Below are 15,600 nucleotides of genomic sequence, written 5' to 3'. Positions count from 1 at the left end.
TAGAAAAATGCAGAGTTCAAGTTTTTCCTTAGAAATGGGAATTAATCAGCACTACATTGTCAATTTGTCGGCGCGAAAAAGAATTACACGAGTTTAAAGGCAATATATCTTGCTAGACCACCTCCTCGTGCCCACAAAATCTCGGCCCGTGAGTTCGTTTGTGTACAATGATAATTAATTGCTTATGTCTGAACCTCGGAGATGCCAGCCATTGTTAGCACGTAGTGCCTTTGTTATTTTGCACTTTTATTTTTTGTTTATACATGCACGAGAAGAAGTAAACAAAAAACACAGGTTAATTGCAAGGTCCTCGTTTGGGACAGTTATCCGATGTTCAGTTGTCCTACTCATGCGAAGCTGAGGTTGTATCATGCACCTTATTAAGTGGTTATGATTTGTTTATCGCTATCGCAAACCAGCAGCGAATACGGCTCTGGACGCGGCTACTTTGTCTCTGTGGACGTACTGGTTGCCGGTTGGTAGTCAGGGAAATTGGGGAGCTGTTGGCTTAGAATTTGATTTTTCGCGCAACGGTAGCCTGTATAATAAATTCTGCACTTGCACCTCGTCAATAACTTGCAGAAAGAATTCAAAAAGGGTAAGAGGACTAGACTATAACTTCTACTTGTAAAAAGGACGGAGATCCTGAGCTTCGTGTCCGTATACATTGTTAGTTAGATTTGTACAAAAATTTAGGTCTTTGCTGAGAACAGATTGTCATTAGAACGGCTGGAGTCTGGACAGAGGAAGTCACATGAAAGGCGAGAAATTGGAGAGTAGTGAGGCAGAGCGGGGGTCCTAAATAATTGCAATTCGAGTACTCCAAAAAAAAGAAAGAAGATGAGTACAACCTTATTAGCGCGACACACTGTGTGTCAATTGTCATGGCCAAGTCCAGCGTGGGCAAAACATCTTCGATACTCACAAGTCCCTTGCCAATAATTATGTCACGAGATCAGAACTAGGGATTTCACTTTCAACCACTGTTCTAAAGGTGATTAATTGTGATTGATCAATGATTAATCCAAGCTTCCATAATTCGTTGAACTGATTAAATTTCTGATTATTCATTTAGTCATTCGATTGAACCATGATGAATTCAATTAATCTCTCATTAATTTTTATTCTTCATCAATTAAGTCTGATTCGGTTCTCACTTTTACGACACTGTTTTCAACTAAGAATATCTTCGAAGATCATCCCTATTTTCGACTCTTTAAAAAAAAATTAGTTTCGTTTTTTAAATTTTAAATACAAGTAGTGATTCAATTTATAATATCTGCACAGGTAGATGATGCTTTTTTTTTTTTGTCAGACACGGGTAGATGATGTTTGATACTGTCGGAAATGTTAATAACTTTAAAAAAAAATCCCAGACTTGCCGAAGTGGAATACCCATCCCAGGACCCAGGAAGATTCCGGGCTCAAAATGTGGCCCGTATTTAAGTTTGAAATGAAATTTGCGTGGAGAAGTATTTGTAATTTGTACGTACCATTGAGCAGCACCACACCACACGAGAAGCGAAGTTTTAAAAAATATATACCCGAGTGTTAGTAGCGTTTTTACTCCGTAAAAAATCAAGAGGAGCCACTGCAGTTCAGCAGACATGTAACAATTTCATTGATAGCAACTTATAAGTTAATTTTTCAACTAAAATATTAGTTGAACCCGAGTTTTTTTTTTTTGCGAAGACTTCGTTTGGTCCTCTCTGTTTAGCACATGACCTGAATTTAGTGTTTTTTATTTGCCATGAAAGTTCATTTTATATATGTCAACGAATTTTTCCTCCTCTCATCCAGAGGTAAATTTGTCAACTGAACATACCGTAGACATTGATCTAATACTTTATTTGTGGACCGAGAGCCTGGAACAAATTTTTAATTTGTTTATACCACCCCTCAGACCTGTTTACACTTGATCGGGACATTTTCAGTTGAGCTAGGATAGCTTAGTTTTTAATGTATTAATGTATTTTAAATTATGCATAAATAAATTCGTCTGAAACGTGTTAACTAGAAGTTTTCTAATTTTATTACTATCTTCATAAGATTCCAGATACCAACGTGAATGAAGTCAGTGGCAAAAATGTCATGAGATTCCAACTAACAGCGTGTATGAAGTCAGTGACCAATGGCCATGACCATAATTAAGTAATGACTTGAGGTCAAGTATTCGTTCTGGTTCAAACTGAAACGTGTTTGAGGTTTTGTAATATAGACCTTAATATGAACATGTGGGCAAGCAAGAAGGTGCCGAAGACTCAATGGTATCAAACATGATAGACAATTAAACAATGTCATAACTAATCTTATCTACCAGAGTTCAATAGCACATGGCAGACCCCATATACACTAGATTGCATCCCCTATGCTTTTTGTCTCAGGTCAGCCCTTCTTAATCAGGTATTGTTGTTTTGTCAGGTACTTGTTGTTGCTTTCTGTTGAGTCCTTGTTAGTTGATCGTCGATGATTCTTTAATCATTAAGCTAATTAATTAAGTTACTTATACTAATAATAATTGAAACAGCCCTGGTTTTCTTTACCTGGTGCGTTTCTAAATCTTGTTAATAGTTTATTCTAGATTCAGTTTACTATTAGCACATGCTCTTTAAGGCCTCGTCTGTTTTTTGGTCTCTGAATTTAATTTCCCGCTATATTATTTTCAGAGAATTTATACCTCCAGAGTGTAAGCTTAAATTGTTATATTAACATAAAATAAAATCAGTGGAAAGAAATTCTGGAGTAAATTTTAAATTTTTATGTGTGTGTATATATAAATCACGATATAATACAGAGCACGAAATGATTATTTTAGAGTATTTTTTTTTCGTTTCGGGACATATGTGAAGTAAGCTTAAAAGTGTTTATACGATCACGTGCGTGGTTTCAAACTATGAGCGGTCAAAATCGTTTTCATCAAGTCCTTACAATCCTTGAAATTACTTTTGGCGAGACACGTTTTCAGGTCAATGACGAAACAGCGTTAAAGTTCAGTGAGAGTAAAGAATAGAGTGCCGTTTCAATTATACACGTGTGTATACTTATGCACGTGCAGTCCCGCAGCTTCTATGAAATAGGATGTTCGTTAAAAGAGTAGAATAATAAGCTCACTCGTTAACTGGTGTGAGATAACGACCAGAAATTCGGGAGTCGTTATCCTACTAGATACTTCCTTTGTTTACTACTCCCTCCATCCCATTTTAAGTGTCCATTTTGCAAATTTCACACATCTTAAGAAACATTTAATGTAATGTTTTGATCATTATCTTCTCAATACTGATTAGCTTAGTTTTTATACATATTAATTACGTACTTCATTAATTACTCTATATTGGATCTTTCTTCACTTCAAATTACACTATACATTCATAATCTCTCAATATATTTATAAGGGTCTTGTTGGTTGTATTTAATATCATATTGGAAATAGTATAAAGTTTACATGGGGGAAAGAGTATGACACATATTTTGGGAATTTTTTTTTTGACAAAATGGACACTTAAAATGGGATGGAGGGAGTACTACATTGTCTTGGTTTTATATATGAAACAGCAACATTTGGACCCAACGAAAACACCTATTCGGTATTATATGAATTTTATTTAATAAGAGGAGAAGGTCGCTAAACCTTTCTACCATCATAATTTACTTGTGATTAGATGATCTTAACTCCATACCAAATTAGCAATTTTTTTTTTTTTTTAGCAAGTAAATTAGCAATGTTGATTCAAGGAAAAAAACTCTACAGTAATGAGTAATGTAACAAGATACCTCTGGAAAAAACGGTACAGTCGAAAATATGTGGCACTTTTAATCGATGGTATCGTATTTCCGATCAAAAAGAATCAATCTGGACTCTTTTTTTTTTTTTTTTGAAACTAAGGAATCTGGACTTTTTTATTCCGGAAATCTTTAAAGTTATGAATTTTGATTCGTACATATGATATCAATATTTGACCAAGAAATTTGAGTAAATTTAAAATAATAACGTATGAGTTTGTCTAATTTTTATTGCAAATAATTAGTAAGTTCAAAAAAATGTAATAAAAACGTGTGTATATATATTACTTCAATAAATGGCTTGATCAGTAATATAATCTATTTTATTTTTATTCGACTTTATTATTTTTGTGAATGATTTTTTATTATTGAATTAATTTTCAAAAAAATATATATGATTCTGGTTTACTTAATAGATAAATGTAATTATTTGATACTTTTATAGGGGCAAATCATTAGATTCAATTCTTAGACAGTATATAATACATTTCTATTCCGGTGAATTTCGATAAAATTCTTATTATTTTGGTTGACTTAATTATGTCATTTTTTACGTAATGGGCTTGACCATCATATTCCACGACTCCAAACCATAATTAGTCACTGTATATGTAACTTGTACTAGCAAATTTCATATTCATCATGAACCAGGATAATATAAAATTAACTATTTTCTGCTGATAAATTGAGATTAAAAATATGTACAAAATTTTGAGTTACTAGATATATGTACGAGAGTTAAAAACAGATATATGTACGAGAGCTCAAAATTTTAATCTCAGAATTTAAATTAAGAGTTAAAAACAGATATATGTACGAGAGCTCAAAATTTTTAAAGGAGTAGAGTTCGTAGTCTCGGTTTCTTTATTAACCGGTGAAAAATTGATGATTATGCCGATCTCATTAGCTATGGATTTAGAAACACCGATATGGTGAAATTTCTGTACCAGCTTCTAGAAATGTGCATTCAATTCAGCCGTATCCTGTAGATGTTCATTAATTCATTGGAGCATTTATAATCGTGAGCCCGCTGTAATTTGCAAGTATTTAATGCGTGTACACTATCCATGATCCCCTTTCTCCCTCTCGAGTCGTTTACACAACGGAAACATATTTATTACAGCAAGTGTCAGTATTCCGGAGACTTTACCCCGCTCACAACTGGACTAGAAAAAAGTACATCTGATTATTTCCAATATTTTTTTATTAGATGATTAGATTTTTATCCAATGAATTGTTTTTTTTTTCTGCTTAAATAATTTTGTTTTAATTGATAAACGAAAACTTTTATAGATTAAAGAACTCTACAACACTGGAAGTGAAGAATTAAACAACGGTGAAAAATAATATGATTACATTACTTCTTAATAATAACATATCCAAAACCAGCGGAAATATTTTGCATACATCTGTGAACATATCCAAACTCGCGGAAAAATTTAGGTGCATACATTTATTCTCCGTACTGCTTCAGTACACACAAATGAATATCTTAAACTCAAAATTTACCAGCCACAGTAAATTAAAATCACTCGTCCTAAGCATATGATATGATACTAGAAGTGTACCAAACTCAAAGAGACGATGGATCATGAAGATGCATTTCCTTTCAGCTCCACAAAAAAAATCTTCTCCTCGATCGGACCAGTTTCACGATCTCAAGTAAAAAAGTAGAACAATCTATATAACTCATAGATAACCATGGCTAATTACAGATAGGCTTGTTTGCATTTGTTCTTTTTTTTTTTATACGGGCTCAATAATAGCAATATACTTGCTGCAGTTTATATATTTTAACTGATACTCTCATCGCTCAAGTCATAAGACCACAAACATACTTCTTCCGTACTTGGAGAACTTGGATAAACATGTCCTGGATCCACATATGACTGCTGATTATTGTATGCATTTATCATGTAATTATCCGTCTCAAATGACTCACTCCATAAATCATCCAAATAATCAAAATTAGAAAAATTTGTCCTTATCCAAGTACTCAGATCACTTGATTTAGGATCATAGACACTTCCGAAAGAGAGTTCACTACACGATGATCCTTGCGTCAAATCATAATCTTCAATCGTTAATTCTTGGCTCCAGAAATCAGCCGATGAATATTCTAGAGATGAAGGTGTACTAGAATAGCTTTGCGAGAGCACAGTGCAACATGATTCGTTTGGAGAGGTTAAGCCTTGAAAAGGGGGAATACTCGTTTGCTGGTAATTATCGGGTTGAGATGATTCTTGATTAGTATCTTCTTTTATTATCAGCGAAGGAGATTCCCTCTTAATCTCTTGGTTGGATGGCATGACTGAATTCTGGCCTTGTGTTCGCTTCTTCAGATGAGTGTGCCAGTAGTTTTTGATCTCATTGTCTGTTCTTCCCGGTAGGTTTTTTGCAAAAATTGACCATCTGTAATACAATGAAAAAGGAGAAAATTAATACTTTATAATGTATTCATATTTCACACATCAGAAAATATCTGCTTAATTAATTATTCGCAGTGTTATTACTTTTTTCCAAGCTGATTATGTAAGTTGATGATGATATCCTCTTCATCTTTGGTGAAGTTTCCCCGTTTAACATTGGGCTGCAGATAATTCTTCCACCGCAGTCTGCAACTCTTTCCACATCGCGATAGCCCTAAAATTCCACCAAATACAAATAAACACTTAATAAATTTCTGAAGTAAACTTTTCCGGCCTATAATGAACCTGCAGGATACAGTACTATCCTTTAATTTCCGACGACATTTTAATTATTTAAATTCTCCGAACATACCTGCAAACTTGGGAAGCTGACGCCAGTTCCAAGTGCCATATCTGTTAATGTAAGCTCTCAGCTTATCGTCTTCTTCTTTACTCCACTCGCCTTTCTTGATACCATTTTTGTCGATGCTAGGGGATCTCACCATTTTTTTTAGAATTATTTTTCGTATTGACGATGAATGTTTGTGAGTTGATGTAATCTCTTCACTCTCATTCACTCACTCTCTGTAAACTGCAGATGAGAGAGTATATGATTGAATGAATGTTATGGCATCAGACAACTAAGCTGACTTACATTTATATAGGGTCCAACAATAGAAACTGAAAACGTGTCGTTCAAATATAATATGGCAACGCCTAGAAGATGCAATGAACATGCCTACTGTCTTATTATTAAACTTGTAGTTTTGGACACAAGTGCAAGTTGCATCAGGAGAAAACACTGTGACGTCTACTGTGTGGGGGTGGGTGACGTCACTGCTCTCATATCTGAAATCTAATATTTACCGTAGAAAACACAATATAATATCCATCACCATCTATTTATGCATCATCTTTTTTGTTTATTCCAAGTCCTTTTCTTGAATGTGTTGTTTCTAAAAATGCACAAGCAGGAGAGAAGGGACTCATAACAAGAATGCTCTCCTGTGTGTTCAGTTACATGTCGGATAATACTTGACCAAATGATGAGGAATTGAGGATGCAGAACTACAGTTTTGACACTACAAGATGAATACTGAGAGATGAATACATTATAATTGTGATTTTCTTAAAATTCCACTCTTTACGAGTAGCTGAGTAAAATAGCTAAACTTTACCCCTTTTGTAGTTTAGTTATTCTAATTTCAAACATATAAATGGGTGGCCAATGGACCGCCGGAAGAATGTCCCTTTTGACTTTTGACTAGTTAAATTGACTATAATTTGACTGAAATTTTTTGAATTCGATCAGCTCAAACTTTATACCAATAAATATAAAGAAAGAGAAGTTTTTGCTTAATAAAGTCTTCTTTGTTATGATAATATTAAGATTAAAGCATCAATAGGGCTTAAAATAATATGAGAATCCTGTTTATACAGATCACAATGGTCTGCGCAGTGTCTTGGTGTTAAAAGCTTGGCAGTTCTGTGAGTTATACAGGCCCCCCATCTAATATAGGCTGATAAGCGGATAGGCTTTTAAATAATATAATATAGTTCCCAGGCCAGCGAGACAAAGCTAGTATTAAAATTACTGGATGACGGATAAGCCAACTAATCAAAGCAGTAATACAATTTATAAAACATTTGCGTAATTAGAAGTACATAAGAGACTATAATCTATGACTATTGACAAGGAGAACAGAGCGATCAATTTTGCCCGGCGTGTTGTTGACTCTGCATGCAACTATATATGTTGCCGTGTAAGTCCGTAACGCTTTATATTTGTTAGCCTTGGACCACTATGCAAGTTGTGCCCGCGCCAAGTTTGAACTTTTTCTAAACTTTCAACCCAACCCTAGCTAACAACCAGTTTCAACATCTTTTCACTGGACAAATTACTCGGATATCATTTTTTTCAATAGAAAAATGATATTACAAATTTTTATTTATTGTATCAAATATAATGGCAGTCAGCTCAGTGCTTCATTTTAATGTAATATTACTAAAATAAAAATAAAAATAAATGGTTGTCATTTTAGATTATCTCGTAAACAAATCAGCCCGACTATATAATAGTTAAGTTTTCTAAACAAAACAACATATTGAATTATAAAAAATAATTACCAACAAACTAGTACATACTCTCGTTTTGAAATTCAATGTGATTTGTTTAATAATAATCATTAATAAAACCGGCTGATTTGAATCTTTACGAGATAATTTTATGTAATAATCTAGTATGTTATTACATTAAAATTGGCCGGAGGCTAGTGTTATTCAACTTTCGACAACTTGCCTAGAAGGTTTCGATAATCACACGGCAGTGAGAAACAATATTCTGACCTAGAAAAATGTTATTATATTTTTTTTATTGTTAGTATCAAATATAATGGTAGCAAGCTCGATCGGCTCTTAATATCAATGTCATGATACTAAAATAAATATATTTGATTGCCATTTTGGATTATCTTATAAACAAATTAGTCATGTTTATATAATAGTTATTTTTTCTAAACGAAACAACATACTCAATTACCTACAAGCTAGTACTCTCCCGGTTTTGTAATTCAATGTGTTGCTTTTGTTTAGAAAAAATAATCGTTAATAAAACGGGCTAACATGTTTACATCATACTGATAGGTTTGTTAAATAAAATTGGTCGGAATAACTGTTTTGAAGGTTGTTACCAGCAGAAACAGGGCAAATATATAGTTCGAATGCAAAAAAGTTTCAGTTATGTTGGTTAATTCTCACCTGCATAATAAAACTATACTACTAAATGTAATTATACATTATATACATAATACACACATATATACTACACAACATGCAACGGCCAGGGTGACATATCTATGAGAAATAAAGAAATCGAATCAATTAAATCATTTTAAGATACAAAATAAAGTATTACTCACTCCATCCCAAATTAAATGACCCTTTACAAAAAAAATTATTTCAAAATAATTGAGTCTCTCTCTTTCTTTATAATGTAAATTTATTATAATAATCTTCAGATCCGTTCTTGTCCCTTTTTTATTTATCATTTTCAATGTATCACCTTTCCAATACTATAGAAAGTTAACACGGAAGAGATTGAAAAATGAATAATCATTTAATATTTAATAATATGTGTGAAATGAGAAAAAGACTCATCTGAATTGGACCGGAGGGAGTATAGGGGCATGCACTTTTTGACAACTTGCCTGCAGGAAGGCTTCGATAATCCGCGAGAAACAATTCTGACCTAAAAACATTTTTTTTCTAGTGCATAAACACCTGTCATATTCAGTACTCCCTCCGTCCCCTTTTACATGTCTCTTTTGAAAAAAATTTTTGTCCCAAATTACTTGTCCACTTCTCTTTTCAAAGCAACTTTTTGTATGTTTTTTCAAAATGTAACAACTTCCAATGTTTGACTATCATATATATATACACAACTCTATCTAATTCATTGCATTTATTAGGAATATGTATGAAAACAAGATATCCACCTAACATTTTCTTAAGATGCGTTATTTTTTCAAAAGGGACAAGTAAAAAGGGACGGAGGGAGTAGTTTTTTTTAGAAGAGATCATCATCGTGTTCTTATATTTTTTTACCCCTAACATTTGCAACAAATTGTGTTCATAACAATACAATAATAGGGTGAAAAAATAAGTGAATGAACACGAGGTTTAATTTTGACGTAGAAAAGTCAAAGGTCAATTTGTTTGATACATACGCGCGGTTATTGTTATAGACGCGTTTCCCGTACCTGAATACATTACTTCCAGTTTTTCATTTCCGTATTGACTTGTTTAAAAACCTGATCAATATAAACGATACATTAAATTAATCCTTCCAGTTGGGCAGTGTTACTGGAATAATAGTATTATGGAGTGATTAAATATTGTGAATCAAAAAGTGTTTAGCAACGTATATAGGGAAAAGAAAGACATGCTACAAACGTCAGCTATTTAAGAACATTGGTGTCATTCCCCCAGTCATCCGACAATAAATAGTAATTTTAAAAGCGATAGTGCTGTAATAATATCGTATTTTATACCAGCTTCGCATTCAAATACCTGATACTAGTAGTATTTCGAACGTAATAAACAGTACTCTGTGTCTCAATCAACTGTTATTAAACCTTTTTGTCCCAAGTCAGTGACAAAACATACGGGCTCCATGATATTGCTGCACATCATCATATGAAAAAAGAGCAAAATGTATTTTATATACTTGTATTTCGATTATGACACCATTTTTAGTATTAAATTTTGAAAAAGTAATAATTAAATTTGAAAGTGGTTATAGAATAGGTGATTCCTAGCCCAAGTAATTCAATTAAATTTTTTTAAAGATATTTACGTAATTATCATTACATTAACGACTTTCTAACAATCTAATAGGGTAGATAGTCCCAAAATATTATGCAGTCTTCTATTAAATTCATTATTTAGTATGGGCTTTAATAATGAAAAAATTAGGATATACAAGATTGCGTAATATCTGAGACTGTGCTCCAATAAATAGGTCAGAGAGTCATTAGACGGACGAAAAGACGCAATTACCCCAAAATTTTGTAATTAAAATGTTTTTGTTGAAAACTATTACAAATTTTAATAATCTTTGATTATTTAATAGAATTTAATAAAATATAAAAATTTGATTCTGAACAAAATGAGTGGTACTATATAAAAAATTTAATTTTTAATGATCGTGCATGAATGCGTAAACTCTTGCATGAATTATTTTTTACCTATGGAAGTCGAAATTTCAAACAAAATTATTTTTGTATTAAAACGGCTCTATATATTCTAATATACATGAAGAATTAAGATAAGTAATTTGACTTGTGGATATAGATGATTGAGTTTTCACGGTGAAATGTGAGCACATGAATTGTGATTATAATTCTAGACTGTCTCTCTATATATGCAAGTAGTAATATTTTTATTGGAAACTCCAAAATAGTACACTTGCCCAACATTGGTTTGTTCTTCAGTCTTGTATGTTTCAGACATGAACATTACAAATAATTACAGATTCACTCACCACACTCAATTACCAGGTAATTATTATATATGACTACTACGTACTTAATTATCAGGTAATTATGGGTAACTGATATTGCAGATAGCTAGCCTTTCTTTACATGTTTTACCTATTACTCTCATCACTACTCAAGTCATAAGACCACAAAAATACTTCATCAGCAATTGGAGAACTTGGAATATTAACCGGGTCCACAAACGGCTGTTGATGTTTGTATGAACTGACCATGTAATCCGTCTCCAGTAGCTGACTCCAAAAATCATCAAAACATTCATATGTAGGAGTGATAGTAGTATGATCCCCAGCCGTCATTAGATTGCTCATATTCGAATCATCCGAATAGCTAAAAGAGAAGTCACTGCAGGACGATCCTTGTGCCAGCTCATAATCTTCAACCATAAGGTCTTGGTTCCAGATATTACCCGATGATTCTTGATGTGAAGGTGCATCATAATAGCTTCGGGAGAGTCCAGTACTGCAACCTGAGACACTTGGAGAGGTTAAGCCTTGACAGAGGCCGAGAGTAGAAATTTGGTGATGGTTATTATCAGTTTGAGATGGCTCTCGTTTGATCTCTTCTTTTAATATTTGCGGTGTCTGACAACTAGATTCGGCCTTCACTTGATTGGATGGCGGAGTTAAATTATTTTGGCCTTGTGTCCGTTTCTTCAGATGAGTGTGCCAGTAGTTTTTAATTTCATTGTCTGTTCTTCCCGGTAGATGTTTTGCAAAAATTGACCATCTGTAATAAATCAGAAAGAATGTTAAGTTAGAGTAGTGTTCGTTATATGATATAATTATCACATTACGATAAATGATGATGTTATTCAAATTCAGTAATCTTACTTTTTTCCGAGCTGATTATGTAAGTTGATGATAATGTCCTCTTCTTCTTTAGTGAAGTTACCCCGTTTAACATCAGGCTGTAGATAATTCTTCCACCGCAACCTGCAACTCTTCCCGCAACGAGATAACCCTGAAATTTCACAAAATTTACGAACATGATCAATTCCTTGCTGGTTACACAGGATCAGATCGAAAGACTAAAATCATATAAAGTACTGTTAGTTCTCTACAAGGCTTAAATAATTCGAAATTTCGATACATACCTGCATACTTGGGAAGCTGACGCCAGTTCCAAATTCCATATCTGTTAATATAAGCCTTCAGCTTATCATCTTCTTCTTTACTCCACTCACCTTTCTTGATCCCATTCTTATCAATGCTTGGTGCTCTCACCATTTTTTTACCAACTGCTCTTTTCTTTTGTTTAATCTTTCTTGATTCTAGAATCTATGGATGATCACAAAGAATCTCTTCACTCTCATTCACTCACTCTCTCTCTAGTTTGCAGATCAGAGTGTGGATGATTGAATGAATCTGAAAGCAGCACCCACCTAAGCTCACTTATATATAGGGTCCAACATTGGAAATTAAACGTGTTTTTCCAAATATAATACTGTAACACCTGGAAGGTGCCTTGAACATGCTGGCATCGTACTATTTTAACATGTAATTTTGGACAGAAGTGGGTCAACTTGTTTCAGGGGAAAACAGTGTCATGTCTACAGTGTGTTGTGACCCTGGACCTCAAGTCTTTGTTTAACAGTAGCTACTAGCAAGTAGATTAATTACACATGTTCCTTCAATCACTATCTGTCTATCTGTCTAAGATCTATTCAAAAAGTTTTATGTTTTCATATACTATGTTTTTTTAATCATGCACATAACTTTGGTTCAGCAGGATAAAACTTGCTTGAACGAGGATTTACTAAGCAAGCCTCGGCACCTTTTGTGTTAAAGAGTAACATCTCGGAAAAGACCTAGCATCGGTGTACAGCGGTGCTGATTGAATTAGTTATTTTGATTAAATGATTAATGATGTAATTTTGATTATTGTATTAAACAATTTTGTATGAAAGTGTTTTCTAAATAGATATTTAATTACTTGTCTTTTTTATCTTAGAAAATTTATTATGACTAACTGATTAAATAAAATGGTATCAAATCTCTAGCACGGCACACATCAATAATATTTGCTAAAACCTCTGTTCAAGAAGCCAGACCAAACAAGACAGATAAAAGTGAATAATTTTTCTGCCGCAAGAAAAACCTTTCAAGCTATTTCTCAGCTGATAAAGTGAACTTATTATATTGGAACAGAAAACTACTTTTCAAGTAGCATGGAAAACGCAGAAGTACGAGTTAGCACTGTATACTTTTTGGGATTTTCAGTTGCTCCGTGAGAATGTAATTTTAAAGGCTCAATGTGCTCCACAATTACGAGCTACCTTTGTCTCTTCATTTTTAGAAGAAAGTCCTCTGTTTTTACCAGCCTTCATTTATCTGTAACACGTGTAGTGCAAGCAACATCAAAAGATTGTCTATTCAGGATTATTTAGGATTAAGGTCTGGTTGAGAGCTCTTGGATTAGCAAAAATGCAATGTATTAGTTATTATACAGTAGTTTGTTTGATGCGGCATTTCAATATTATTTATTTACAAGAAGTTACGATTTATTTTATTTTTCATAACAGGAGTCCTTCAATATATTCACCTAATCTACTAGAAATTATATATTCAAAGAATCATTTTTGGATGTTATTTGAGATGCTCTTCAAAAGCCGATTAAGGTGAATTTTAAATTAAATTTAGGGTGTGTTGGTCTGGTCCAGCAACAAAATATTTTCTCCGTCCATTACATATATAGTTTTGTTTTTTTTTCCACTAATCTTAAATATATATATAAAAAAGATCTAATTTTTTTTTCAAATATATATAAAAAATTAAAAGTAATATGTTCAAAATTTTCCTTCTTTAAACAAAAATATATTATTAGTATTTTAACTCTAGAAAAATATGTTTTTTAAAATAATTCTTTTAAATAGACATTCAAACAAATTACAAGTATAATAAAAAATGGAGAGAGTATAAATTTTTAAAGTTAAAAAATGAAGAAGTATCCTGGGCCGGATCTAAAATTATATTCTTGGGAGGACACCAAACATATTTTTGAAGAACACCTGCATATTTTTAAAATTTGTAAGACACTTATGTAAAAGGATATGCGTCCATGACTTTACTTAAATCCTGGAAATGCTATAACAAAAAAAAGATTATGTGCAGGATTCCTTTTAAGTACAAATACTTAAGTTAGTGTTATTAACACGTGCGTACAAATCTGAGATGCTTCGGGTCTTAAGGTAGAAATGTCGAAGGTCAAACTCCTTGTGATCACACCTATACGCGTTTCCTGGACTTGACGAAAGTTTATATACCCCACTAGACAAAAACTAACAACAGTGTACTTCTTGCAGCTGAGAAGTAACACTAAACACATTAAATATCTGATTGAAAATTATTTCCAACGTCAGCTAATCCAGAACTTTAACGTCATTGTACGTGTCATTTGCCCAAACAATTGCTTTTTTATACAAATATATTTAATTATGAGAATAATTTTCAACATAGGGGACACAAGAACTAATAATTATATTCACACCGCATGTGTAACACATGCTTTGTGTTCAAACATGTCACCCGCATATAAAAGGTTTTGTTGCGTTCAAATTTTTAGTACTTTAAAGTAATAACATATGATAATGATTTGTAATCTCAACTTAAAGTGAGATAATTGAGAAAAATTATAGTTAGCATGTACTTCCTCATCCCAATTTTTTTGTCTTTGATTGGTAATGAGTACTCTTTTTTTTCTTTAAATATGAGTCGTTTAACTTTTTTTTTTACGTATTTTTCTTTTTATAAATAAAAATATATGATTTATATTTTTATTCAAATTTTTTTTTAAAAAAATAATGATTTTTAGCATGCGGTCAAAGTACTTAGAAATATGTGCAAAAAAATCAAACGACCCATATTTCAAAACGGAGAGAGTAATTATTTTTATATTATCTCTTAAAAATCGAAAAATACATCTTAAAGTAGAATAAATGTAGATTTTAGTAATATATTTTTTGTAATTATTTAATATATATAAATTTCAGTTAAAATTTAGTCAATTTGACCTCAAAAAATCAAACAAGACGAAAGAATTGGGATGGAGAGAGTATTTAGATAATTTTATAATATAATAAAATTGGTTTAGCAACGTACAACAAATTTTATAAAGAATGTACAACTATAAATATTTATTTAATTAAACAAAAAATAATAATAATAATAAATCTTTTGTCAATAATAATAATAATAATAATGATAACAATAATAATAAATCTTTAACTCTCTATAGTCAAAAAAAATCTGAATTATAGCTAAGCCCCAGCCACAAACAGGTGTCAACGTCATCCCCGATCAGAAACATTGAAGCCCTGCGAGAAACTTATCTTTCAATTCTTCCACACAAAAGCACGT

At 32.4% G+C, this 15,600-nt stretch overlaps 2 protein-coding genes across 2 annotated transcripts; both read right to left on the bottom strand.

Annotated features, from left to right (window-relative positions):
* Window positions 1-5,353: 5,353 nt before the first annotated feature.
* LOC108213254 (transcription factor MYB30) lies at window positions 5,354-6,822 on the bottom strand. Its single transcript, XM_017385028.2, has 3 exons — window positions 6,562-6,822; window positions 6,294-6,423; window positions 5,354-6,192 (listed from the first exon to the last, which is right to left on the bottom strand). Exons 1-3 carry the CDS (start codon window positions 6,692-6,694, stop codon window positions 5,574-5,576), a joined length of 882 nt encoding a protein of 293 aa, XP_017240517.1. The 5' UTR covers window positions 6,695-6,822; the 3' UTR covers window positions 5,354-5,573.
* Window positions 6,823-11,108: 4,286 nt separating this feature from the next.
* LOC108213218 (transcription factor MYB4) lies at window positions 11,109-12,611 on the bottom strand. The gene is made up of 3 exons (XM_017384989.2): window positions 12,339-12,611; window positions 12,076-12,205; window positions 11,109-11,971 (listed from the first exon to the last, which is right to left on the bottom strand). Exons 1-3 carry the CDS (start codon window positions 12,469-12,471, stop codon window positions 11,335-11,337), a joined length of 900 nt encoding a protein of 299 aa, XP_017240478.1. The 5' UTR covers window positions 12,472-12,611; the 3' UTR covers window positions 11,109-11,334.
* Window positions 12,612-15,600: the final 2,989 nt, after the last annotated feature.

The sequence above is a fragment of the Daucus carota genome, chromosome 3 (assembly GCF_001625215.2).
Source record: "Daucus carota subsp. sativus chromosome 3, DH1 v3.0, whole genome shotgun sequence".
In the NCBI taxonomy this organism is placed as follows: Eukaryota; Viridiplantae; Streptophyta; class Magnoliopsida; order Apiales; family Apiaceae; genus Daucus; species Daucus carota.
This window is presented reverse-complemented; position numbering and strand designations above follow the sequence as displayed.

Coding starts and splice junctions, on each gene's coding strand:
- LOC108213254 (XM_017385028.2), bottom strand. CDS start 6,694: ATGGTGAGATCCCCTAGCATCGACAAAAATGGTATCAAGAAAGGCGAG. Junction 6,424..6,561: donor TCAGCTTCCCAAGTTTGCAG/GTATGTTCGGAG, acceptor GTGGAATTTTAG/GGCTATCGCGATGTGGAAAG. Junction 6,193..6,293: donor CATAATCAGCTTGGAAAAAA/GTAATAACACTG, acceptor ATTGTATTACAG/ATGGTCAATTTTTGCAAAAA.
- LOC108213218 (XM_017384989.2), bottom strand. CDS start 12,471: ATGGTGAGAGCACCAAGCATTGATAAGAATGGGATCAAGAAAGGTGAG. Junction 12,206..12,338: donor TCAGCTTCCCAAGTATGCAG/GTATGTATCGAA, acceptor GTGAAATTTCAG/GGTTATCTCGTTGCGGGAAG. Junction 11,972..12,075: donor CATAATCAGCTCGGAAAAAA/GTAAGATTACTG, acceptor GATTTATTACAG/ATGGTCAATTTTTGCAAAAC.